Source organism: Sceloporus occidentalis, unplaced genomic scaffold, assembly GCF_023333645.1.
Source record: "Sceloporus occidentalis isolate IW3139 unplaced genomic scaffold, rSceOcc1.0.p SCAF_2, whole genome shotgun sequence".
In the NCBI taxonomy this organism is placed as follows: Eukaryota; Metazoa; Chordata; class Lepidosauria; order Squamata; family Phrynosomatidae; genus Sceloporus; species Sceloporus occidentalis.
The window spans coordinates 73,640,205-73,667,654 of NW_028316982.1; the positions used below are offsets into that span (position 1 = coordinate 73,640,205).

General features: G+C 44.1%; 1 protein-coding gene across 1 annotated transcript; it reads right to left on the minus strand.

The window, feature by feature from the left end:
* Positions 1–1,642: 1,642 nt before the first annotated feature.
* Positions 1,643–10,848, minus strand: VAX1 (ventral anterior homeobox 1). Its single transcript, XM_089507812.1, has 3 exons — positions 10,569–10,848; positions 8,059–8,246; positions 1,643–2,236 (listed from the first exon to the last, which is right to left on the minus strand). The coding sequence occupies exons 1-3, from the start codon at positions 10,846–10,848 to the stop codon at positions 1,643–1,645; spliced, it is 1,062 nt and encodes a 353-aa protein (XP_089363938.1).
* Between the last annotated feature and the right edge of the window lie 16,602 nt (positions 10,849–27,450).

Here is a 27,450-nt window from a genome sequence, read left to right on the forward strand (position 1 = left end):
AGGCACTCTCAAAATTTGTGAAGGGTGTTATTATTGAGGGAGTTTTTTTTGGGGTGCACTGACTGGACAATCCCTGGAAGGCTCCAACTCGCTTTTCCCGCCTAAACCAAAATGTATTTACGTATTTTAAAAAGGGAAGGCGCCCTCTTCAAAAAACCACGGCTCCAGGAGTCGACTTGAGATGGAGGGGAAAAGAAATAAGAAGTAAAAGCACGCCCTTTTAAAAATTAAACCCAACAAAACTACCACCCGCTTTCTTGACTTTCCCTTCATTCTTCCCACTTCCCCATACTTTTCCCCCTTTGGGAAAAAAAGCGCCCCAAAGGGCCTGCCTTGGATGTTTGGCCTGGTTCCTCCCGTCACTTTGCTTCCTCCTCATTGATTTATTGGTTATTGATTTGTTTGTTTCACTGAAGGGAGGCCTCCAGTCCAGTCTGGTTGGGAATGGGCTGGAATTGTTGGGGGGAAAGAGGAGAAAAGGAGTCCAGGGCTGCCTCCACACTGCAGAAATAACCCGGTTTGACACCCCAAGGCTCCATGCTATGGGATTCTGGGAGCTGTAGGCATAGTGGTTGCTATGGCATAGTGTTATAGCATAGCAGCACATGAGAAGTGCAGGCTGAGTGTCCACGTTGGCCACACAAACATCCTTTATAACTGGAAACAGTTGTAAATGCTGTAAGAACACTCTATATATGCCACTTTGATTCCTGCGCCGGACTCCAGTTACAAACACAGGGTGGCAAATGTGTGTTGAACAAATGTCGCGACGAACGTCAGCTCCCAGAATTCCATAGCACGGAGCCGTGGCGGTTAAAAGTGGTGTCAAACCGGGTTATTTCGGCAAATTGTGAGTGCAGCAGAGCAGGAGGCAACGTTGTCTGGAGGAAGAGGAGAAGGACGGGGGAGGAAGAAGAAGAAGATGAAGTAGTAGTGGTGGAGAAAGAAGAGGAGGAGGAGGAAGAAAAAGAAGAGGAGGAGGAGAAAGGAGAAGTAGTAGTAATAGTGGAGAAAGAAAAAGAAGAAGAGGAGGAATAAGAAGAAGAAGAGGAAGGAGGAGGAAGTGGTGGAGGAAGAAAAAGAAGAGGAGGAGGAGGAAGAAGAGGAAGAGGAGGAGTAAGACGGAGAAGGAGAAGAAGAAGAAGAGGAGGAGGAGTAAGTAGAAGAAGGAGAAGAAGAGGAGGAGGAGGAGAAAAGGAGAAGTGAAGAAAAGGAGGAGGAGGAAGAAAAAGAAGAGGAGGATAAGGAAGAAGAAGAAGTAGTGGTGGAGGAAGAAAAAGAGGAGGAGGACGAGGAGGGAGGAGGCAGAAGGAAGAAGAGGATGAGGAAGAAGAAGAAGTAGTGGTGGTGGAAAAAGAAGAAGAGGAGGAGGAAGTAGTAGTCGTAGTGGCAGAAGAAATAGAAGGAGAGGAGGAGGAGGGGAAGCGGGAGGCGAAGGCGAGGCGAAGGCGGCATGTGGGGCAAGAGGGGCTGATGCCTGGGGTGCCAAAGGGGCGTCGGAGGGGCACCTAACTACCTCTCTGTCGGATCCTCCATAAATAACGGCCACGAAGCGGTGGCTCTATATTAACAGGGCCTGGCCCTCTGAAGGCCCAGCCGGGGGCCGGGGGCTGAGTCCTGGGGGGTGGGGGGTGTGGGGGGGTCAGTCCAGGGCCTTCTTCTCGGCCGCCGCTGCCCCCGCGGGGCCTTCTTTGCTGGCGTTCCTGCAGTAGGGCTCGAAGGCGGAGGAGCTCAGGTAGCGGGCGGAGAGTTCTTGCAAGTTCCCGGCCAGGGACCCGGCCATGGCCAGGGGGCCCGAGGAGAGGCGGCTGGCCACGGAGCCCAGAAGGGTGGTGGGCACGGGGAGCCCGAAGAGGCCGTGGTGGGAGCCGGCGGGGGACGGGTGCCCTGGAGCCCCGGAGGAGCCAGAGGCCGAGGCGGCGGCCACCACTGCGGCTGCTGCGGCCGCGGCCGCTGCGCTGGTGCTTCCGGGGGGCTGGTGCGGGGAGCATCCCCCGGAGGATCCGGAGCCTCCGGTGCCGAGGCCGGGTCCCCTCAAGGCCGATCCCAGGGCGGTGGAGGCGGCGCAGGGCGGGAGGAGGCCCGGGAGGCCCGGCGGGGAGAGCAGGCGGCCTTGCTCCAGGAGCCGCAGGACGCTGCAGGTGGCCGCCGTCTCCGACACCACCGACTTCAGCTCCGAGTCCTTGCCTTGGTCCTTCTTCTGCTTGGTGCGCCGGTTCTGGAACCAGACTTTCACCTGGAGAGAAAGAAAGGAAGAAGGGGAGAGGAAAGAAGGACGACAAAAACAGCAGAGGCACAACGTCAAGGAGGGACGGAGAGAGAGGGGAAAATAAGGCCTGTCGGGGGCTGTTTGGGGCAGTTTTCCACCAGGAAGGGCCAAAAAACACTGCAGAAATAATAAAATGATTATGATGATGATGATGATAACATTTTCCTGATATACCCCGCCTCTCCAATTATATCGAGGCGGCCGACAACAATTAAATTCTCTGAAGATTGCCAGTCACAGATGCAGGCGAAACGAATAAACTCTTCTAGAACAGAGCCCGAACCCCCCCCCCCCAAATCATTATCAGTGTGAAAACAGTTTTGAATCCTATACCAGGGAATATGTCGTTTTTCTTGCGGCACCACACTTCCCAGAATTCCATAGCATCATGGTGCCATGGGGTAGTTAAAGCGGTCTCAAAATGGATTATTTCCTCTATTTTCCATTCAGGAACAAGGCCGCGGATGTAACTTGAAAGTTAAATAAAGACCGAATCATGCAATGGCTTTAATACATAAGGGACTAAAAATGGATGTCCAAATGAGAATCAAGCTTGACAGCTTTGGTCCAAAACACACTGCGGAAATAATCCAGTTTGAGCCCGCTTTAACCGCCCCTGCTCTCAAGGCTAGGCAATTCTGGGAACTGTAGAGATATTTAGCCTTTTCTGACACACTTTGCTACAATAAATTGCAGTTCCCTGGATTGCCTAGCACTGAAGTCCAACACACTGCAGAAATAATCCGATTTCTTGTTTATTGCGGCTCCAGAGCTATCTCTGGTTAAATGTCTCACAAAACTACAGTTCCCAGAATTCCCTAGCCTTGAGCCAGGGCGGGTAAAGCGGTCTCAAACTGGATTATTTCTGCAGTGTGTATTGGACCAAAGCTGTCAAGCTTGATTCTCATTTGGACATCCATTTTTAGTCCCTTATGTATTAAAGCCATTGCCTGATTCGGTCTTTATTTATTTACTCACAAGTTGCACCCGTGGCCTTGTTCCTGAATGGAAGGATATTGTTCCGACCTGCGGAAATCATCCATTTTGAAACCGCTTTAACTGCCACATGGCTCCCTGCTATGGAATTCTGGGAAGTGTGGTTTCGTGAGATAGTTAGCTTTCTCCTTCAGATTGCTCTGTTATCACAAGAAAAAGACAATCCTCTGGCATAGGGCACCGTATCAATTAACATTTATAAATTTATAAATCCACTCAGCTCTGGTGCCACAACAGACTACAGTTCCCAGGAGCCACGGCAGTTAAAGTGATGTCAAACCGGATTATTTCTGCACTCCGGATGCAGCCTGAGCCACGATGACCAGATCGCCTAATAACCGCAAAGGAGGAAAAGGCACGGCAAAACAGGAGGACAGTCTCAAGAAAAATGGAGGACCTGACCATAGAAAAGCTCAAAAACACTCATATCAATATAAATCCACGCTTCTTAGTCATCCTTAAAAGGGAGGGCCTTCGAGAAAAATAGAAGACCTGACGAAAAATAGCTCTAAAACACTCATATCAATATAAATCCATGCCCCTTAATCATGCTCAAAAGGAGGACATTCAAGGAAAATGGAGATCCCGACCAAAGAAAAGCTCAAAGACACTCGCAGGAAGGAATATAAACCCATGCTTCTGAGTCCTGCTCACAAGGGAGGACATTGTGCAACTCCTCCTGGTCAGGAGGCTGAAATGGAGGACAGGTCCTGGAAAAGGTGAAGGGCGAGTGCATGTGTGTGGCCCTTGGGGACGTGCTAAGAATCCCAAAGGCTCCACCTTCACTTGCTTGCAAGAGCTGTTTTTCCAAAGGGAGCCGAGAGCGGATCGCAGAAGGAAAGCCTTGGCCCTCTCTCCTCTGAGCCACCTTGAAAGGCCATTGAAAGTGGACCCAGAAAGGGCCTCAGAGAAGGAAAGGTCCAGCTTGGTCCCAGGTCTGGGAAGAAGGGAAAGAGCACTATTTATTTTAGGAACCCTTTCTTTTCTTTTAAAGTATAAAAATTAGCCCCCAACAGTGTGATGTTTCCATAGAGAGATGTGGCAGGACCTCATCTCCCCTTCGACCACCTCCACCCACCAAGACTTTTCCACAGTTGGGAAGTTTGCTGGATAGAAGTGGCTCTACCAGCACCCCAGGGATACCTCACAAATGCATCACATTGTTGTTGTGTTGCCTCCAAGTCGTTCCCAATTTAAGGCGACTCTAAAAGGCGAACCTGTAATTGGGTTTTCTCGACAAGATTGGTTCAGAGAGGGGTTCGTCATCGCCTTCCCCTGAGGCTGAGAGAGTGTGACTCGCCCCAAGTGGGCTTCATGGCCAAGCTGGGCATCGAAGTCTCCAGAGCGGTAGCATTCAAAGACATAGCCGTGTTAGTCTGTGGACTCAGTATGCAGAAAGATCTTGTAGCACTGAAAGAGAGAAATGGGCAGCAGGAACTTTCGCAGACTTCACTCTACTTCCTCATCTGATCTCAAAGATGCTCCAAGATCTTTCTACATCCTGGTCTCCAGAGTCATCCAACACTCAAACCACTACTCCATGCTCTGGCTTGAAATCCTGCTGGAAGGCCCTGATCACCAGCCTTTCCTCCATCTTTTCCTTAGTTAAGAAAAGCCCATTTCCCTCCTGTTTGCCTCTTGAGCACAAGGTTTATCCTCTTGTGCCTCTTCTGAACGTGCCACTTTACTTCCACTTGCCTGGTGTCTGGGAGCAAGAAAGGAGGAAAACTTAGGCTTCCTCAGAGGCTAGAAAACCCTCTGGGGAAGCCTAAGTCCCCCCCACTCCCCCCCTTTTTTTTTACAGGGGGGTTTAATGTCAGATTGGGCTCCTTCTCTCCAGGTCTTGTGCCTGGTAAAAGCCACCTAACTCCTTCTGGAGTGCTTCCTGTCATCTCAGAGGATCGCTCCTTCCAGTTTTTTCGGCTTCAGGCCTGTTCAGAGGCACCTGGAATCCCAAAACCTGCCTCCCCGGGTCCCCAAAATGCTCATGAGCTGATCCGAGGGTTTCATTGCAGTCCAAGATCTTTTCAAGAAACGAGAAACCTTTCCTTAAGACGCTTTTTAGTCTTTTTTTTTTTTTCAGGGAGCCTTTCTTCCTTTCTTGGGCTTGGAAGGCCGACTTTCCAATAACAACAACAATAAAAAGAAATCATACGTGCTCACAAATCACTTTTCAGCCTTCCTCTCTCACTTTCTCCTCTCTCTTTCTGTCTAGGTGACGATCTCGTTCGTTTTACCTCTAAGGATGTAAATGTAAAAGGAAAGGAAAGATCCTTACTCCACCTGGATGGAGCAATAGCAGATCTTTTCAGATCCAGCTGGAAATGAGAAACTACCTTTTGCCACCACATCACTCAGGTGGTTTTCAAGTTTCTCTAAGCATTTCACTATACACACACACTACACACACACACACAAAGAGAGAGAGAGAGGAGTACATTCGTCCATTGCTCCATCCTGTCATCTTTTCCTAACACCTCCCACTTCGAGAAATATTTCCCTCCCAAGTTTCCTTCCAGGGAAGCCACACATTTCATGCAAGACTAGTCTGAACCCTACAGGAAAAGGGGGGCTTTCCGTTAAACGGCCCCTTTCCATTTATAACCATTTTCGCAAAAGTGGTTGAAGGACTAGGAAAGACAAGAAGAGCCCCGTTGGCCAAAACGCATTGAAAGTTAAGCAAAACATTAACGCGCTGGTATTCGCTAAGCCTCTGTTGTCCTGGTTTAATAATATAGCATGTATTAATCCATCCAGTTCTAATTTCTATTCATATGTTTTAATTTTTACGTCCCCCTCCCTCCCTTCTTCTTTTTTAAAGCCCGAAGGTTCCTCTATTTCGTTTTCCTTCACTGCAAAATTTACAGCAACGCGTCTGTTACAACAAATGCCTTAAATCCAACGTAAGGCTGCGATATTGTGCCTGGGAGTAAGCCCCTTTGCACAGAATGGGACCTACTCCTCAGTAGGGCTCCAGTTCTGCCGATTGTTTTTTTACTGGAAAGTAAACACCGCCAACAAACTGAATTTACGGCCTGAGTCGACCACGCATCAGACAGGGCTGTAAAAACCACGTACAATTTCCCCATTCCTTGGTTGCAAAAGATAAAACAAAATTAAAAAAAAATAAAGAGGATTGAGGGAGAGGAGGGAATAAACAGGGGGCGAAATACACAACAGTTACGTCTGCTAGAAAGAGGCCTAAGCAGGATGTACAGGTCTCAAGGCACTCTGGATCCCGGGGCGAATTTTCTTTGGAGTAAATAACCAGGACTAAAACCAGTGGATAGTTTTAGATTAAAACCGCAATCTAACTGCAGCTGAAATTCGGCTTTCTCCGCAATTGCCCGACATAAGGAATTTTTATTTTCATTTTAAAGACCAGAACCTCGGATATATCCTACTATTGCTTTGCGTCTTCCTAACCACTCTGGCGTTTAAAGCTGTCAGACACAAAATCGACCCTTTCCCCTCCTTTTCTCGGTGAAAACACCCTGAAGACTTTCTGTTCCTCCTCTTGGGAACAAACCGCATTAAAAACCGTGGGCCCTGCTTACGAGGAAATCTGCAAAGGCAAGAGGCTTCATCTCCCCAGGCTCTGCCTTCTTCCCAAGCTCTTTTGCAACCCCAAACCATTTTTCACCCCTGTTTTGAAAAGTTGCTTTTCTTACTTTTGGTTTGTTCTGTACTGTTCTAACGCCAAGAAATTAACGCAACGTTTAAGTCTGAATCCCCTAAAGGTTTTCCCCGTCTGATCCTGGAAGATGAGTGGGGTCAGCTCTGGTTAGTACTTGGATGAGAGAAAGCCAATGAATACAAGGTGCTAGAGGCTAATCTTTCAGAAGAAAGAAGGGGTAAAACCAAAGAAAACCCTATGGAAAATTAATAGGGCCGGCATAAGTAGAGGGGCGACTTGAAAGCACAGAGACACACACACACAAATCTGAATCTTAAACAAATTCCCATTTGTTTCAGCAAGATTTAGTTTTAGGGTAAGGTATTTTCAGGGATATTATTAGTCGGCAATTGCCCCCTGAGAAGCTAGGGCCAGCTCCTATATCTGGAACATTTCCTTGTGGAATATCTATTTTGAGAGAGAGTCCTAGCAACGATTTACAGCAAGTCCCTAGTAGATAAACCAGTTCAAGTACAAGGGGCCTTACTTCTCAGCAATGGATTAACTTCTGCAAGAGTTATCGCATCCTCAGTATTGAAAGTCACACACACACCCCCCATTGAAACCAATGGCTTCCACACCTTCCTCCAGTCCGATCAAATGGAAATGCCACCTACTTTGACGCCTCTCTCTCTCTCTATCTCTCGCGATCACAGAGAAGTACAAATGTGCGCGCCCCCGTGCGCGTTCCCCCTGATGGAGATGTCTTGGTGCTTTGCAAATGATGCTCTACCAAATGCAAACGATTACGATGAAGCAGACTGGAAAAAGACCTTTTCTCCGGCCAAGGAGATTTCTATTTTTTAAAAAACTGTGTAGACTCTTGTGTAGGAGAAACACGGTTTAGAATCTAATTGTCGGGATAATTTGGACAATTTTCCAGGGCTGCTCCTTGATCAGCTTAACTATACCTGGGAGCACCCCAAGATTTATCCTCCCGGAGCCAGCTCTGCCACCAGAGTTCTCCCATTAATCTGAATCACTGTGGGAGGATTTGAACCCCGGACAGTATGGGTGCTCCAATGAAGCGTCTGCCTTGAATCTCAGCGCAGAGACTTGTGTGTCTATGTGTGTAGGGGAATCAAAGAGAGCAGGCTTCCTTGCTCCGGAGTTGTACCTGAGTTTCGGAGAGGTTGAGCTGCCTGGCCAACTCGGTCCTTTCCCGTCCGACCACGTATTGGCACCGCTGGAACTCCATCTCCAGCCGGTAAAGTTGCTCCGCTGTGAAAGAGGTCCGGGTCCGTTTGGGCCGGTCCAGATCCAGCCCTTTCGGGAGGATAATCTCTCGTATGGAACCTTTGGCATCTGGCAAAATAGGGGGAGGGGGGGAGAGAGACAGACACACAGTTATAAAGAGGCACTTCGAGACCCAGGAGGCAAGAAAAGTGCCTTGAGTGCTGGACTAAGACTCTGGAGACCAGGGCTGGAGTCCCTGCACAGCTCTGGAAACCCACTGGGTGACCTTGGGCAAGTCACACTCTCTCAGCCTCAGAGGAAGGCAGTGGCAAAAAGCCCTTCTGGACCAGCCTTGCCAAGTTCGCTTTAGGGTCGCCAGAAGTCGTACACGACTTGGAGACACACAACACACACACACACAACACACACAGAGGCAAGAAGAAAAGGAAGGAGGCGGCCTCTTCCCAGGATCCGCACAGAAAGGCCAAGGGAAGGAACCAGAGATGGAAAAGGCAGAAAACTCTCAAGTGAACCGAGGGAGACCCCGACATTTATTTATTTCCCCCATCGAGGCCCTGAAAATAGCATCCCTCTCAAGTAAGCCACTGGGAGACGAAGATACAATAATAGTAGTAACAACAACAAAAACAACAACAACAACAAGAGGATGATTTCCCCAAACCGGTTTTAATGCGGAATCAACACCTTCCGCGGCCCAGAGGCCTAATAGCCCTTTCTATCCAGCTTCTCCCTCTCTCTGCCGAGTTGTCCTTGCTTTACCTCCACTGGCTTTTTAACCACAATGAGGGCACAAACATATCCTTACTTTTAACCCGACATAACTCTCTTTTTTGCTGTGGTTGAAGGCCATATCTCTTCCACTGGCTCCTTTTTTTGGCTCTGGCCGGCTTTTCGTTTTTATAAGAAGGAACAAGTTAATCTAAGAGACTGAAAGCCCGTTTTTGGGTGTCACCAAACCATTGTCTATCTCACCTTGTCGCCTTACATTCAAAACCTCTGCCACAATTCCCTCTAACATATCTGGAAACCTAAAAAAAGTCCCCTTTTTTAAAAGGATCCATTATTGTTTGAATAGCGAATTTTGTTCGAATAGGCCTGACTGACCCTCTTTCTACTAACAATCTCCCTTTAAATATTTTGTTAAAAAGAAAAGAAAACAGACTCACAAAAGCAGCACGTTTCGAGACTTAAGGAACCGTATTTTAAAAAAAAAAATAAAGAGGGAAGGAAGGAAGGAAAGAAGGAAGGAAGGAAGGAAGGAAGGAAGGAAGGAAGGAAGGAAAAGAGTCCTGGGACTTCGGGGAGGGCGGTGGGTGTGACTGAGGAAGCAATACAGATGAAAAAGAAAAGAAAAGGATTTTTCAGCAACAAGAAAGCCAAGCACTTTATAGAAGAGATGGTTTTAAAACAGAACGAACGGGGGTCCTTTCTTTTTCCTTTCATCCCTTTCCCTATCCCTTTCCCGTTCCCTTTCCCTTTCCTTCCCCTTTCCCTTTCCTTTCCTTCCCTTTCCCTTTCCCTTTCTAATGGCATCTAATAGGGACTGTTATTGGAAACTCGCTGCGAAAATGACCACAACTTTGTGGGGAGGCTTTGCACCTTTGAAACAGGACCCCCTCAAACCAATCCTTGACCCAGATTTTGGTTCGGGTGAACCAAACAACCCCAAGGAAGCGCCTCCTAGGAATATCTCCATCTTCTGAGTGGCTTCTGGTGGAAATCGGGGAGTCGGAAGGACCCTAAGAGACGGAGAACCCCGGAGGTGCTTCTTAACATTGGTTTCCAGGAGGTGTCCTTCCCTCCTCGTCCCCCTCGAACCCTGTCGGGCGCCCATTTCCTTCAAACTAGGTGCCTTTAGAGTATAGGTCTGTGGGCGGTGGAGTTTTCCTTGCCTACGGCAAAGCCAGTCCCCATTGAAGACCCCGGAAAGGAGCTGGATGTAGAAATGCCCCACAGATTGCATCCATACTATAGAAATAATCCTATTCGACACAGTTTTAACAGCCCTGGCTCAATGCTGTGGAATGGCCACAACAAACCCCAATTCCCAGAATACCATAGCATTGAGCCAGGACAGTCAAAGCGCTGTCAAACCGGATTATTTCTGTAGTACGGATGCAGCCCTAAAGCAAAAAAGCAAGGCGAGGCATGGAGGCAAGGCAGATCCTCGCCTCCCTCCCAATAAAACTCGGAAGATCCGTGGAGGAAAAAGACCTAACCCCACCCCAAAAAGGGAATCCCACTCCAAGTCTTGGAGAGACCCACCCAGGACCCTCGAGTGCAAAAAACAAAAACAAAAATCCAGATAGCAGTTGTGAAACAAACCCAAGAAAAGCGTGGGACACACCTATAAAACGAAGAGGGAAGCATTTTAAAACAAAAAACCAACCAAACAAGCCTTTCCCTCCAGGAGGCGACCCTTTTTCCTACCTCGGACCAGGATCCTCCGGCAGTAATCCGGATCGGTCGAGCTGGATTTGTTTTTATTGCAATCTTCCGAGGCGCCAGAAGCGGAAGAAAAAGTCCCTTGTTGTTGCTGTTGCTGTTGTTGCTGTTGCTGCTGTTCCTTCAGAAAAGCGGTGGCGAGGTGGCTTTCGGAGGTCTTCCCTTCCTTGCCTTCTTTTTTATGCCCGATCTTATTATTAGAGAGCCGGTTGGCTTCCAGCTCCGGATTGCACCTAACGTCCATTTTGTCTGGTTGCCCAAACATCTAGTGCAATAGGGGTGTGTTGCTTTTTTTTTTTTTTTTTGCACCGACGACAACAACAAAAAAAGTACCAAAAATTAATAATAATAGGAAAGAGGGAGGGGAGGAGAAGGAGTGGCGGCGTGTCTCAGGAAAGGGGGGAGCGGGTGGAAAAGGAAAAGAAGAGAAGAGAAGAAGAGAAGTCTCTTGGGTTGGAGTCTTGTTGCAAGGCTTCTGGTCAGATCGGGATCCACTGGGCCAGTCAAGTCCAACAGAAGGTGGCCTAAGAAGAAGAGAAGCAAGGAGTTGTGGCGGTGGTCTTCCTCCTCGATCCGGGCGTCCTCTAGTGCGAGAGTCCAGCTTTTCAGGTACTACTACTCCCCAGTGCAACTCTAAAGGGATTTAATGCCTCCCTTATTACACAGAGAGAGTGAGCGAGAGAGAGAAAGGGAAGGAAGGGGGGGGCGATGTAGAGGTTGGACCCCCCCACCCCACCCCCTTCTTCCCGAGGGACTCGCACTGGCTGTTTCCATTGATTACGGGCAATTTCGCAGCCTCCACATTTCGCTTCCCCTCATGAATACCCTAAATTGTTTGGATAATATATCACCAAGCGTAATGGGTGGTTTGTATGCTTGTCCCCAATCAAGTCGAGTTTAGCCAGTGAATAAACCGAAATGATTGGCCTTGCTGTCAGGAAACACACACACACACAAAATCAAAAAAGAGGGGAGACTTCCAGGAGAAGGGGGAGGAAAAAGGGAAAAGATAGATAGATAGATAGATAGATAGAGAGAGAGAGAGAGAGGAGGGGGATACAACAACAACCCCCCCCCCCCCACACACACACCACAACTTTGGACAGGATTGAGCCCGGAATAGCTAGCAGCCCTTAGTAGCCATGATGCACTGGCTTTGCTCCTTTGCCTTTGACCCTTTCCCCCTGAAGAGGTCTTCCTCCTTCAAGGCACGCCTCAGAAAATGCAGGGAGAGAGCCAGGAAAAGCGCACTCTCTCACACACACCACACCACACCACACCACACCACACCACACAAGGACCCACCAAGTTGCTCCAAGGAAATCCCAATGCTTCCACAAAGACAGCCACCAAGTCAAAGCCCCCCTCCCTACTTGTGGCCACCAACCAAAACTGAAAAGAAGAAATGTTTTTTGGGGGAGTGGGTCCTGGATGATTCAAGAGAACACATTCCCTCCCTCCCTCCCTCCCTCCCTCCCTCCCTCCCTTCTCCTTCCTTCCTTCCTTCCTTCCTTCCTTTTCTTCTTCTGGGAGTGGGGGAGCAACAAAAATGTAAAGAATCCTTCCTAACCTTTCTCTCCCCAGCCAGCCATCTTAAACTCACCCCCTGATTTCATTCATACACACTTGTGTATGTATGTGTGTATGTATCCCTTCCTTCCTTCCTTCCTTCCTTCCTTCCTTCCTTCCTTCCTTCCTTCCTTCCTTCCTACCAAATCTCTGCACCTTCCCAAACACTGAACACATTTGCTTTCTTTGCAAGCCTGCTTTGTATTCAGATGGATCCAGGAGAGAAAGAGAGAGAGAGAGAGAGAGAGAGAGAGAGAGAGAGAGAGAGAGAGATAGAGAGAGATCTCAACTGCGTGATCCACTAAAAGGTGAAGGGGGGGGGGAGAGAGAGGAGTCTCCCTCTTCTTTGCTATTGCATTGTCTCTGCTACAATATCTTTGAGAACCGCAACAGCCCGTAATCCAATAAGACCATTGATTAGGCCACAATGCTGCAATTCAAGCGCCGGGCTTTGTGCGGAGAGCATGCTCCGGCCTTTCTTGTCACCTTGCAGGGCAGAAGCCCTCTTCATGCTGCTCTCCTCATTCAGGCCCTTTATGGGAAATGTAGAGCGAAAGGAGTGAAAGATGGCAATTATCTAATTGGACTATTAACAAACAATCCTCCGAGTGTGGCTGTCTGGCATTGGTTCTTGGGCGGGGTGAAAGGCCACAGGTTGCACACTGGCCCCCTTGACAAAAGAGTTTTAGGGGGCCAGGCACAGAGAGAGAGAGAGAGGGAGAGAATGAATGAATGAATGAACGAATGAAAGAAAGAAAGAAAAGGAACTTTTCACACAACATGCAGGCATTTTTTTAAAGTGAGATTACATCCCTCCCTGCACTCTCAGACTCTGGGCTTCTGCATGAGGAGGGACTGGGGAGGGGAGAGGCTTTTAGTTAACTTTCTCAAACTAAAAAGGACACCCTAAGAGCAAAACAAGAGGTTTGAGATAGTGGGATAGAACAGGACACAGTTACACTGAAGTTGCATATTTAAGTTCCCCAGTAAGAGTAAGAGACATACTTCAAGTAAACTGGAATTTTTACTTGGGGGGGACACACACAAAAAAACACAACCTCAAATTCTGCCAAGGACCCACTTGACTGGATTATTCATGTGCCACATCTGAACAGCAAAGGTACAGAGAGAGGCTCTTTCAGTACTCATGCCACACAACCACACACACACACACACACACAAGTGGCAGGTTTGCTTCTCCTGAAAATTGACTGAAGTCTGATCTTCAGGCTGAGCAAGCTCTTCACGGAGCACTTGGGCCTGTGGAAGCTCCCTGAATAACTTCCACATTGGAGCAAGGAGTTAATTATCCCAGTAGTTGTTGTGCTGTTGTGGTTTAAGTACTGGGCAGGGACTTGGGAGATTCAGGTTCCACTCATCCTTGAGCCCCCAAACTCCTTGTCATTTTGACCCAGATAGACATTCTTTACAGGGTTACAGTGACGATGAAGCTGCAGTGGGAGGTAATGGTTTGAGCATTGGACTACAACTGGAGACCATGGTTCGGTTCCCTGCTCAGCCATGAAACACACCTTGGGCAAGTCACACTTTCTAGATCTCAGGGGAAGGCAATGGCAAACCTCCTCTGAACAAATATTGTCAAGAAACCCCCATGATAGGGTTGCAACAAGTCAGAAGCGACTTGAAGCATATAGCAAACTGCTGCAGGAGGAGAGCCATGTATGTACCTCTGCTTTGAGATTAAGGAAAGAAAAACAGGATACCAATATAACAAGAATAATGGCCGTGAATCATTAACATGATTTGTTCATGTACCTATTGTTGTGTGAAGGTTTGGGTTTCAGTATGTATTTGGTAGTGGGCCTGCCCCTAACCCACATGCCAAGGGCTAGCCAGGACATGGCCACTATATGCTGGCAACAACTCCCACAAGGAGCCCAGCCATCAGCTTCTCATCTGAAATGCTGTAGAGTAAATAATCATAATTGTAATTGTAACATATTTCTTACTTGCCTCTCCACATGGATTGAGGCAGGATAAATATATGGCCCAGCCTGACTCCTAATAGTGGAGATTAGTTAGGTATGGGATAATTCCAGTCCTTTTTGTATTCAGTGTTGCATATTTTAATGATGATGATGATCATCATCATCATCATCATCACCATCATCATCTTCACCCTGCTATTATTTTAAGTGCTGCTATCTACTACAGTCACTCAGAATAGAAAAAGTTAGTAACTGCACTAACAAATTCAATATCAATAGAAATTCAATATTCAAACAAGAAGGAGAAGGAGAAGAAGAAATTCAATATTCAAAATTTTATATGAATCAATAACAGATTCCCAAGTATTTTTTGCAGGGAAAAGGAAAGATGTTAAGAAGGGAGGTATTTTTCCCCATCAGTTAATCATTTTAAATAATCCAACCTATCAATCTGTCAAATTGATTTAAAGGTGCCCTTGATTAATCAAGCAACATTTTAGACAAATTGATTATTGATAGCGGTAACTACGCAAAGTATACGTGGGAAGCAACACTACAAAAGGGTCTTCCCTACTTTTCTTACATCAGGCACCATGCTTCTTCTAAAGCAGTATTTCTCAACTGTTAGCATCCACATGTTGGATTACAACTCTGAGATTACCTGACGTTGTTCATGCTAGACAAGGCTTCCAGGAGATAAAGCCTAGCAGTGTGGAGACCCAAGGTTGGGAAAAATTCTTTTAAGATGATGTTGCTCCAATGCTTTTGTACATAATCTAAAAGTAAAGTATGGCCCTTGCTTCAGCACTACTGCTTTTCTAATGTGCAACTCTGTTCACGTTAAATTGAACATTGACAATTCATACAGTTAATCAAGTAATAATGCTGTTCCACATTTGTCTGATCTGAAATGTTTGTAGCTCCCAGATCAGAAGAGCATTTAAGGGGACTATCCAAGATGGTCAATCTATTTGACTGATATGGTTCAGTACCTTGGATAGCTCTGTTAATGTTCAAACTAAGCCCCAGAACATATTCACCAGCCCACAGATATGGAAGCCACTAGCTACCTCCACCCCACTCCCCAAATTGAATGAAGTTTAATCCCAGAAGATGGGTATGATCCTGTAGTCTATAATAAGCAACCATCCTAATATTAACAGGTAGTCTTTAACATGATAAATTATTGAAAACATCAGTTCAGCCAGGATAAACCATGTATAATAACTTTCTCTAGTCAAGTTAACTGTGCTGGACATATTGCTCCAAGGAACCAGGGCTTCTTACATTGAAATATATCCCACTTATTCTGCACTGCTGAATGTCAGTTATATGAACCTTACCTATTAGTCTCCTCACTGCCCACATTAATGGCATCTTTTATGTGCATTGTGCTTTAGTAGGCAGGAGCCTTTCACAATGGCTGTTTTTCTTCTCTCTCTTCCTCAGATAATGGATGTAGAACTGTACATATTTCCCAGGGACAATGACAATAAAAAGCATTGCAATGGTTCCTATAGGAAACCATTAATATCCCTGTCTGAAGGACACTGCTTTGCAAATGCAATGGTCCCCTTAATTTGTTGTCTCTTGAATGCTCAGCTTTTGTTGACTGGCAACTGAAAGCATGTGTGAACTGACACTGTTATGTCTGAGGTGATGTGAAGTGATATGAGTTTGGTCTATGGACTTTTGTTCATGATGGTCCTAATTTCTGATAGGAACCAGTGGTATCCAAGATGCTGACCTCCACCTCCATAACAGGCCCATATCTTGGACAGTTCCTTTAAAATTTATCATGGATGTGGAAATCACTATAACTCAGTGATGGAGAACCTTTTAGAGACCGAGTGCCCAAACTGCAACCCAAAACCCACTTATTTATCGCAAAGTGCCACGTCCCTCTGGATTTCTAGTGACAAACTCTAGTGAACTCTGTGTTGGGACAATGGTGCATGTGCCCACAGAGAGGGCTCTGATTGCCATCTCTGGCACACGTGCCAGAGGTTCGCCACCACTGCTATAACTCATTCATATGTACAACTGACTACTTAATGTTGCAGCCATCAAGCAAAGAGCATGAATGTATAAACTAAGACGAATTTTGCATCTGAGGTGAAACTGGATAACACTGACTGCCTGTTGTATTGATTGCCGTTCCTCATTCAGACATGTCAGTCAGTATGCATTATGACTATGAACATGTGTTCTGGCTCTTAGTAGAAAGTTAGTTCTTTAGAAAGTCATGGGAACTGATCTAAGATAAACATGCTGGAGATCAGAATAGCTTTCTTCTCTATTACATGTCCAGTGGGCCCTAGGTATCTGCTGGTGTTTGGTTTCCCCGTGGATACCAAAATCTATGGATGCTAAAGTCCCATTATATACAATGGGGTAGCAAAACCATGTTGATTGTATGAAATTAAAAAAAAATCAAGATTTGCTTTTTTGGATTTTTAAAAAATATTTATAATGCATGGATGGTTCGATCGGTGGTTATGGAAGGCCAAATGTATTTTGACATTATATATAAGATAGTGTTCCTGATCCTAAGACTCCTTGTTAATTGGTTCACAGACTCACTTCCTGTGTAAGACTGTGAGAGTAACAGAAAAGATAACCTTATGTGGAAAGTCTAGTGGCATCACTAGATTGATGATTCTCTGCCCCATGATACCTGACCCAGTTCCAGAAAAAATCAGGACTGTCCCTGCTGTCACTTCTCCTCCACTAGCTGACAATCAAAGTAACTGTCAGGAACCTGGGAGAGAAAGCCACTGTGGGTAGATACTCAACAGAGTAAACAAAGAGAACAGTAGAAAAATTGGTCATAATTACTTTTTAAAAACTCTTTAGCAAATTTTGCTCTGCCCAATACCTTCTCATAGGGTTTCCACAGCTGCAGATATTTCTTTTCCTTTTTGGTTCAACAGGTGGTGGGTGCATTTCATGCAAAATGGTGATGGTAGTAATGATGATGTGTGCATGAGTGTATGAGTGTATGTGTGTGAGAGAGAACTACTTTGCACAAGTAGATACACATGGATATGATATGTACAATTCTTGTGGCTCTCACTTCAGCTTTCTACAGCTTTTCTACAGCTTTCACAAACTGCCCAAATATAGGCCCCACATAGTACAGAGCCTTGTGATGCTGTGGTTTGAAGATTTGAGTAGGACTCTGGGAGACTGGAATTCAAAACCTCTCTCAGCCATGGAAATGCATTAGGTGGTCTTGGCCAAGTCACACTCTCTCAGCTGAAGAGAAGGCAACAGCAATTCTCCTGTCTATAAATATTGCCAAGAAGACCTTATGATAGGGTTGCCAGAGTTGACCTGAAGACATATAATAATAGCAAATAGGCCCCAGAGGAAGGCACTAGTTGACACCACAGGCATCCCACAAAATCACAAACCAGGATTCCCATGTGACATTTATATGCAAACTGAAAATCTTTAAGGCACAAACAAGGTGCTATGACATCCGCCACAGCCCTAAAAATAGACACAAATAACTCTATTTGCATTTTCGGGTGGCATTAGGTCAGAGGGGTCACCAAAAATGTAGAGAGGATGGACACCCTCTCTGAACCTCTGCAATTCTAGTTCCCCCAAGCTCCCATCTTGTACAGATAGGTTGTGTGCCTTACATGCATGTGATTTTTGTATCTTGATATGCCTAAAAATGTTAATAACACTGCTGATCTGTAGAAAATAAGCGTATAGTTAAAAAATAAAGAATATGTTGGAATCGGTATTCTATTCCAAAACATTTTTTTCAACAAGAAAAAAGAGAGCATTTGTATTCCGTACTTGTTAAAAAGCATATCAAGTATTTTCAAATAAACCAGGCAACATGGGCCTATTATAAACCTGAGAGAGAAATTATAATTATATTTGCAAAAGGTGTGTGGGTGTCTTTATGACATTTTCCCCATGCTTCAGCTATAGTACTTTCTACATATATGGCATAATAAAAAGATGGAGCTGCTCTGCTTAATTATGCCATTTACATCAAAATATTTTGAATTTAATCAATGTGTTCTAATACATTAGGTGTAATCTAAAACCCAGTCACGTCAATGGGTGTCTTTCAATTCACCTCCCTTGACCTAAATAATGCCAGTCTTCCAAATCATGTGAAAAATGAAATTGTGAACAGATACTCTTCTGCTTAACTGTGATCTTCTCTTTTCATTTAACATCTGTTTAACAGCAGTGGCATGCTAAATATTGTAGAAACTTTGGAGATAGAATGGTCACTGCTCAGAATGCCTAAACTCTACCTCTCTTTTCATTCTCTGAAAGTCACATGAACTTCAGGTTACACAAGGAATGGCAGTTTAATTTCCTCAGGTCATATTTTCACACCATGAATATTGTTAATATGATTTTAAGTGAGGGTAACATGCCAGTGTGGTGAAGTGGTTTGCGTATTAGGCTATGACTCTGGGGATCATGAATGTCCACTCAGCCATGGAAATCCACTGGATGACTTTAGGCAAGTCACATTCTCTCAGCCTCAGAAGAAGGCAAAGACAAACCACTCCTGAACAAATCATACCAAGAAAATCCCATGATAGGTTCATTTTAGGATCACCATAAGTCAGAAACAACATCACCACCACCACCACCAACATGCATCTCATAGTAAGTATTATAATGCCAATATATGTATTCTAGGAGAAGCAGGCAGTTCTGGGGAATCATCTTGTTTTTACCTTAGGTGTCAAAATGTCTTGGGCTGGACCTGCCATATATACACCTTTCAGTTTAAAACATGGAGATCTGGAAGGGGCAGAGGAACTTGAAGTGGAGTCATGTGTGTCAAACCCATCTCATTCCCCATTAGCTCTACGTGTGTTACAGGCGAAATTATATAAAGGGCCAGAATTCACTGGCTCACACATCTGCTCAGCCTCCAGTTCCCAACCACTGGCCAAGAGTGTGTGAAGGCAACAACTTTCTCCTTCTTTTGTTCCCCACTGTTTTGCCACTGTTGTTACCTTTAGTGTCAGGCTGCCTCCAAAACTCCAAATTAAGTTCAGAAATTTAAATTCTGAAGTACAAGTAAGTGTACTAACAGAGAGCTGGGATGTAAATAAGTTTTTATACCACACATATTTAAGGAGCCATTCCACATTACACATTTATGGCATTATGATCCCATTTTACTTGCTATGGCAACATTCTATGGGATCCTGGGGTTTGTAGTCTGTGGAAGGGAATTTAGATTTCTTTATGAAGAGCTCTAGTGCATCACCAAAACTATAAACTCCAAGATCTCATAGGGCATTGCCATGGTAATTAAAGTGGAAGTGCAATGCTATAATCGTGTAGCATGAAAGGACCATGTGCAACCAGTGCGGGTTTTGTGGACTGCAGATGTAAATCTGCACATTTCATTGTTCCTCTCAAGGAGAGAAGAAATCCATTCAGATAGAATATTAGCAGTCTTGACATGCTATTTTTCTATGGACGAGGAATACTGTTCATGGAGCAGTATTCAGAAATATTCATTTGTAGAAATACTGTAGTACTGTTATAGAGCTCTATTCTGTCTGATAACATTATTGTAATGCCATGATGGGGGATGTGACTTTATGAAGGGCATGATCAGACCATATTTAGGCTTTGAAAGACTATTACTCAGAGTCATTTTGTGCATGACATTTGCTTAGATGGTTTGAGCACTGGACTATGACTCAGTAGATCAGAGTTTGAATCCCCATTCCGGCATAGAAACCCAGTAGGTGACCTTGGGTGAGCCAGACTTTATCAGCCTTAGAGGAAGACAAAAGCAACCCCCCTTTGAACAAATCTTGCTAAGAAAATCCTGTGCTAGGTTTGCCTTATGGTCACCATGATCTGAAGTTACACAATGAAAACAACAACAAAAAACTTTAACAAGATATTTAGGCACACCCTGGACCAGATTTGCTCCTTACCCTAAAGTTCTCTTTACCATTTGATAGAATGATAAAATGAGGTGACCAAGTAGTCACATGAGTGGCATGAGAAATTTTGCCCCACAAAATAGTCATTTGAATCTATGTTGGGTTCACTCATTCTTTTCAATATCAGTCTGAAAACATCTTTGGCCATCATGCTCAAAGCATGAGGTGGTGCAAAATCTGGAAAGATACACAGAGTTTGGCATCATGCAGTCCTTGGTGCACATGCACTCCCAAGGACATCTTTTAATGCCCCCCTCACACTAGACCACTCCCAAACATCTATTCCTACTCTCTTCCATCCAAAAATAGAACACAGTAAAGTCTAGAGAGCTGCTAGGGAAGACACAGCATACTCTTTGACCCTGTCTCTAATTGGTTTAGTTTAGAAATAATAGCTAGATGCTTAGATGATCCTCTTCTGGTATTGACTCATTGTGGATCATTGGCACAGATATCAGTAGGCTTTAAAACAAAACAAAATCCTGAGCTGTATACCTAGGCTTTGTTTTGCTTTGGTGAAATGCAAAATGTTTATACTTGACCTAAAAAAACACAAGGCCTTAAAATGACTGTCTTTCAGTAGTTTAATCTGTTCCTGGCTTGGGGGGGGGGGGGGCAGGGGAATCTTCCTGACTAAATTGTGATCATGTAAACATTTTGCATTATCTCCAATATAATTTGATAAGTACCTACTAGTGTATCATGTTTCTAGCAGATATATTTAAAAATGACAGAGTTCCTGAAGCATTTGCTATCATTCCCTTGTAGGATAGCTATGAATGGGGACAGCTGCGGAATCTGAAGTACAGTCAGTCCTCCTTATCCATGTATTTTATATACATGGATTCAAGCTTTCACAACTAGAAAATATTTGTAAAAAAGTATAAATTCCAAATAGCAAACCTTGACTTTCTATTTTATATAAGGCACACCATTTTACTATGCCATTGCATTTAATGGGACTTGAGTATCCATGAATTTTGTTATCCATGTGGGGTCCTGGAACCAAACCCCAGTGGATATCAAGGGCTCACTGTAGTTGCTTTTTAACTACAGCTCTCAAAATCCCCCACCTAACATAGAAAAGGGATTCTTGGAGTTGGACATTTCCAAGCTCTGTTTTCCCCATAGGTATTGTACTACTGTGAAAGTCAACATGTGCAGTAGCTTGAGTCCTGGACTAGGACTATGGGAGGCTAGGGTTTGAATCCCTGCTCAGTCAGGCAAACCTACTGGGTGATCTTGGACAAGTTTCACTCTTTCAGCCTCAGAAGAAGGCAATGACAAACTCCCTCTGAAAAAATCTTGCTGATAAATGTTATGACAGGTTTGCCTCAGGATCTCCGTAAGTCAGAAATGACTTGATGGCACATAATAACAATTGCGCTACTGTACCTATCGACTAAACTACTTCTGAACTAAACCTCCAGAAGAAGTCTGGATGCTTCTGTATGCTACTGCTAGGCTCAATATCCAGATATCTGCAACAAAGTAAGTTTTACCTTAAACAGTCAGCTCTTTCTTTGAGCTGAACAGTGGGATACAAGTCAAGAAAACTTCATTTACTGTTGTGACATAGTATAACAGGAGTCTACATTTACAATAAATTCTTGGCTTTGACCTCTGGCTTTGGAACTGGGAGAATTGGATTACCTTTAATTGACTCATTCTTCAAATAGGCACTTCATATAGTTCAATATATTTCCTAATGACTTGTAAGAGACCACAAAAGCAGGGTTAGCAAGAGAAATTGCCTATGGCATTAGCTATTAAAATCTGTAGAGGATTTCAGGGCAGTTTAGGGTTATCCCACTTTCTGGCAGAGGGACATAAGCGCATTGGGAAACTGGGCAGCACGTCAAGAAGCAACATTGATTATGGAATAATGCAAGATAATGCACAGTGGCTACAACATGTTAAATTTGTGAAGTAATCTGGTGGCCTCTGAACATTTGGGACTCTCAGAAGAAAAGGTAACTGCTGTAGATATTATCAGCACTGCTTTCTTGTGGACCGTTGATCGTAGTTTTTAAAAAGATACAGAAATACACTTCTGGGTACTAGGGGCCTAGAATATGTAAAAAATGACCCAGAAAGAGAATGATGTTAAGGCATCTCTTCCCCCCTCCCCACTCATTAATGCCATGATCAGTTTAGGTCACTTGTCTTGTAAGGTACATTTATTGGCAATCTGAAAAGCTCCTGGAAACATTGATGAAAATGACTGATTATAGGTGTGGTAGGAGGCATATTCAAAGAAAGACTGTGAAGTGTGGAATTATTCTGCTTGGTATGAGTGAATTAGAGAAGGCCTGATGGTGGCAATCAGTCTTATACAAGTGCACACTGGACAGTGAACACTCCTCTCCACATCTCCTTCTTAACCTGATATAGGAATAAATTCCAAGTTGAATTAAAAGAGAGCAAAGTATACGTTCAAAAGAGGTGTACTTTCTTGGAATTTGCTGCTGCAGTGTGATTTTGATGCAAACCTTATGATTTTGAAAATGAGGTGCATAAAGTCATGGTTGTTTAATCAAGCACAGTGCTGAAGCAAGCCATAAACTGTCTCACAACACCACAATTTTTATCATGAATGCAGGACAGAAAAAAAATACCATTGGTTCAAAGTGCATAATCTTACCAGCAACGTTATGTACTTTTTTTTCTTTAAGTGAGACACATTGGCACAATGCTATGTTCAGAACTCATCTGGAAATCCTACTTGCTGGGCTAACTGTTGCCAGGTACTGAATCCTATAGGACTGGTCCTCCAGTCTAGAGATCTCAACAATGAACTGAAGATTTTCCTAAATCCACTGTATGATATCCTAAAGCTTGGGTGGGCAAACTACATTTTCTTGATCATATCTCGGAGCAGATTACATTTTCTTGATCACCTCTGAGCAGATCATTCCCACAGCTGGACATACAGTATCTTCACTAGCAAGCCAAGGTTCTCCTTCTCTAGATACCTAATCATCCACCTCTCTAATTCTCCCTGTTACTATTACCACAGCTTTTCATGCCTTCATTCTGATAGATTACCATAAAGCTGCTTCTCCAAGCAATATTGCTTTTTGGGGTCTGCAACTACTGAGTTTATATAGCCTCTAGAATCATTTAAAAATGTGGACCTCATTGTATCAACATATCAGTCTTGAACAACTTGGACTGCCTTCCAAAACCCTTTCATGAAAACTATGTTTTACATCAATCTTTCACTCATGCTTTCTGTAGGCATTCTAAAACTGTGTTTCTGTTAACATGCAGAAAAGATTAGCACCCTAGCAACACTCTCCATTGCCATTTAAATTGCTCTCTACATGGAGAGAGTGACTCTTTGCAGAAGTTAGTCTCCTCTATGTGTGGAGGCTCTCCACATGTCTTAGAACTTTGAATGTGGAGAGTCTTCATGGAGTCTGGAAAGATTATTCTCTGATTAAACAAAAAAAAAATCCCTAAATAACTTAGTCCTGCTGAATTCAGACTCTGTGCTCTTCTTGTAGAGGGTGAGAAAAAAAGTAAAGGAGGAAGGTGAGCAGATTCCCCTCCTTGCAGCCCATACCCACCAGAACAGGTCTTCACTTCTGGTAACTCAATAACCTATCATATAGTAGAGATTCGCCTATAATAGAGTTAAGCATAAAATAAAATAGGATTTACTTGATGACCTCTCAGTGATTGGCAGCAGAATATCAAAGCTTCAAAATCCCAGTTATTTAAAAACAGCAGTAACAAAAAATATTTATTTTCTCCTCTTCAAGAGTAGACTGCTGTGCTGGGGAAAGGGATTGAAAAGAACCTGGAATCTGGAGTGAATTCTTGTATGATTAGACTCTGAGCTAAGAAAAATGCTTCATCTGGGCCACCACCAGCCTCTGATCCAAGCAGGTGTGTAGATGCAGGGATGTGTGCCTTATCCCATCACTGCAGGGTGAGATGTTGTTCCCTCCACTGAGACTATGGTTCATGGGGTGGGGAAGCTGAGCCTCATGCTCAGATGCATCCAGGCCAAAACCAGGGCCACTATAAGCAGATGCTTATAGTTGGTAAATCTTAAATTATAGTAGAAAATAAATCAGACCTCATAAGCCTGATATCTGACTATCCCTGTGCTACAGTATGATGCAGAATGCTGTCTTCTATTAAATGTTCCAGTGCTTCCTCTAACTAAATGTTACTATATCAAATATTGAAATATCTTCTTTCTGGATGCTCACTTTTCTGCTATACTGGTTCTTTTTGAAAAGAGATACAGCACAGCCTGGAGGAGCAGCTTAAAGGAAAAAATTGAGATGTAAAGGAAAAGGAAACAGTGCCTGTATGTGTGTGGACAGGATACTGTTTGAGCTTCACTAATCTCCACTTCTTTTAAAGGCACATAGACTTTTATCTATATTTATATGTATCTATACAAAGACAGGTTTACAGATGTCTGGTCCAATGGTAAGGAAAAAGAGGAAGATGTTAACCATGAGTTTAGTGACTCTCACAAACTAACATTGCAGACAATGACTGCCTCACAATAACATCTTCTAACCTCTGAAAAGTTACAATCTATATATACTTTTATGGAGAGCCTATCACAGGGTTGGGCTACTTGGGCAAGCCTGGTGGCCAATCTTCTACTCTTGGGACCCTCCAGGGGCCACATGAGTTGAAAAACCCATAGCAAAGCTAGAAGTGGCTGGAAGTCCACTTCCGGTTTTGGAATATATATATATATGTGTGTGTGTGTGTGTTAAACAACATAAACGGTAAAGATAAAGACATCTGTAAACCTTGTCTGAATGTAGGAGGTGGTGCTAATCTCCATTACTAAGCCAAGGGAGCCAGCATTGTCAAAAATGACTCTGTGATCATGTGGCCAGCATGACTGCATGGAATGCTGTTATCTTCCCACCAAAGTGGTACCTATTTATCTACTTGCACTTTTAAATGCTTTTGAACTGTTGTATTGGTAGAATCTGGGAGCAGTGATGGGAGCTTACTCCACCATGTGGCACTTGAGTCTCAAACTGCCAACTTGGCAACCTTGCAGTTGTCAGAGTCAGTGTCTTAATTGCTCAGACACCACATCCCTCCTGAACAAGAGAGAGGTACTTTTCATTTTCTTTAAAAGATGAGCTGCTGATTCTGGAGACTTTTAGAAGAGTCTGGGGATAGTTTAGGGCCTCAGAGCTTAACTTTGCCCATCCTTGGTCTATGATTTGCAACTTTTAATTCTCTATTTACACAAATCTTTGGTCCCTTGGGGGCATGGGGAAAGTTGGTGAGGAGGAGGAGGAGGAGATGAAAGAGGCATTCATTTTCAGTGTGAAAAGAGAATGAGGTTTCATTTGCCAGTGGTGGTGAACTGCTAAGGGACAGTGAGTAGTAGTGAGGTATTCAAAGACAAATCTTTGTGTACCTTCTGACTTTACATGCATTTCCAATGTGAGTCTTTTGCCCTTGATTATTGTAGGCAGATTGTCTTACTGTTGAAATAAGAATCAACTGCCAGTCTGGTCATCTTCTATGTTGAAATGATGTGTTTCTGTATGAAGTGGGTAACATTGACCTTTACATCAGGCAGCAACATCTTTTGGGAGAGTTTTGGAAAGGATAACTTCTTCAGAGGTTATTAGGTCTTTCAGTCGTCAACATCTATAGGTTGGAAAGTGGAGTGGGAGAGGACAAGAAACCAGTCTGTACAGGTTATTGCATACAGGCTATACTGCAAACCTGTCTGTACAGGTTAATGCAAACAGGCTATATTCCCTTGAATACTGATTGCAGAGATATATCTGGTAGTTTGTCCTCTTTGGCTGTGTCCTGATGCTTGAGTCCTCTCCCACCAACTCCAGCCTCCTCAGGGACCAAACCGGGGGGAAAATCTCTTCCCACCACTATCTCATCAGGACATGCCGCTAAGTAGTAAGGACATGATTCTTTATGAGTAGGCTGTCACATTTGCAGAGAGAAGACAGACTGGAGGGTGTACTTGTTGGAGGATGCTCTCTCTCTCTCTCTCTCTCAAGCCATCTCTTCAGAGCAATGCCATGGAATCATCTCAAATCAAAGAAGGCACTGGAAAATGTTGAAACTTTCTTGGTGAGGTACCTTTCCTTCTTTTCGTCATTTGGCTCTTGTTGTGACCAGTGCAAGTGGGGAGGAATTGTGCCTGGTCCTTATTTGTAATAGAAATTATTATTATTATTGTTGTTGTTGTTGTTATAGTGTATTTCTATAGCGCTGCAAATTCCTGCCTACTTGGGGTAACAACCAAGTGGGTGAGGAGATACCTCACTGTTTGCCTCAGCCACAACTCCAAGCCCCTTCTCCTGAAGCTGACTACACAGACACACCCTTTGTGATGGAATTTAGATCAATTATATACTAATATTAGCTGCAGTAGAGTTAGGGAACTTGTGGCTTTACAGGGATGTTGCTGGGCTGCAGCTCCCATCTGCCCTACCCAGCCTAGTGAAGGGGTGACGGGGGTGCATTTTCACAATTTCTGAAAGTCCACCAGTGACTTCCTTTCCATAGAAGTGCAGGTTGCATCTGCCACTGGACACAATGCAACGGGTTTGGTCTCCTCTTAGGTGAAGGAGTTTGAACTTTCAATTTCAGAGAGAATCCCACTCTTTCTGAAGCCATTATTTCATTTATTTTAACTCTTTAATCTCAGAATCCATGGACACTTTTCCCAACTATGGGACGATCACAGTTGTTCAAGACATGAATTTTTCCCATACAGAACATATTATTTTCTTCAAGAAAGATTTGGGTTTTGAATTTTGAAGGGGAAGACGTAATAGATCTGTAAGGAGGAGCTACATTCCTGGAGGTACAAAACTGGTGCTACAGAGAAACACTAAACTTCTGATAGTTTTCAGGATATGTTCACCAATTCAAGCTGGAAAAGTTTTTTTTCAGAGAGCTGAAGATGGCTGGAGAGACCCCTCTGGTATAAAGGGGTGGTCTTGGATGAGGACTTTTTAGCATTAGCCTTTTATTGCTCTCCCACTGTAAACTACATGTAGTATTGCACCTGACTTTCACATTGCATAGGGAATTTTTTGTGTATCTGTACATCATGCTACACATTGTATCTGCACTGTTGGACACAATATAATTACAGCATTTAGAAAAATCGTTTTAAACACAACAAATATAGTGGCCAACTATAACTGGAGCTATAGGGCATTTTATCTTCACTGTTATATTTTAAGTGCCTTTTAAACTTACCATTTTTGTTTCTTTGATTGTTCATGTGATTGGTTTTTAAACCTTTTTTTACATTCCATTGTTTTTGCTCTGTTTTGTTTTAACCTATTCTATAAACCACCTTGGCTCTCACATTGGAAAAATCTGGTGTATTAGACAAACACACATCATCCCACT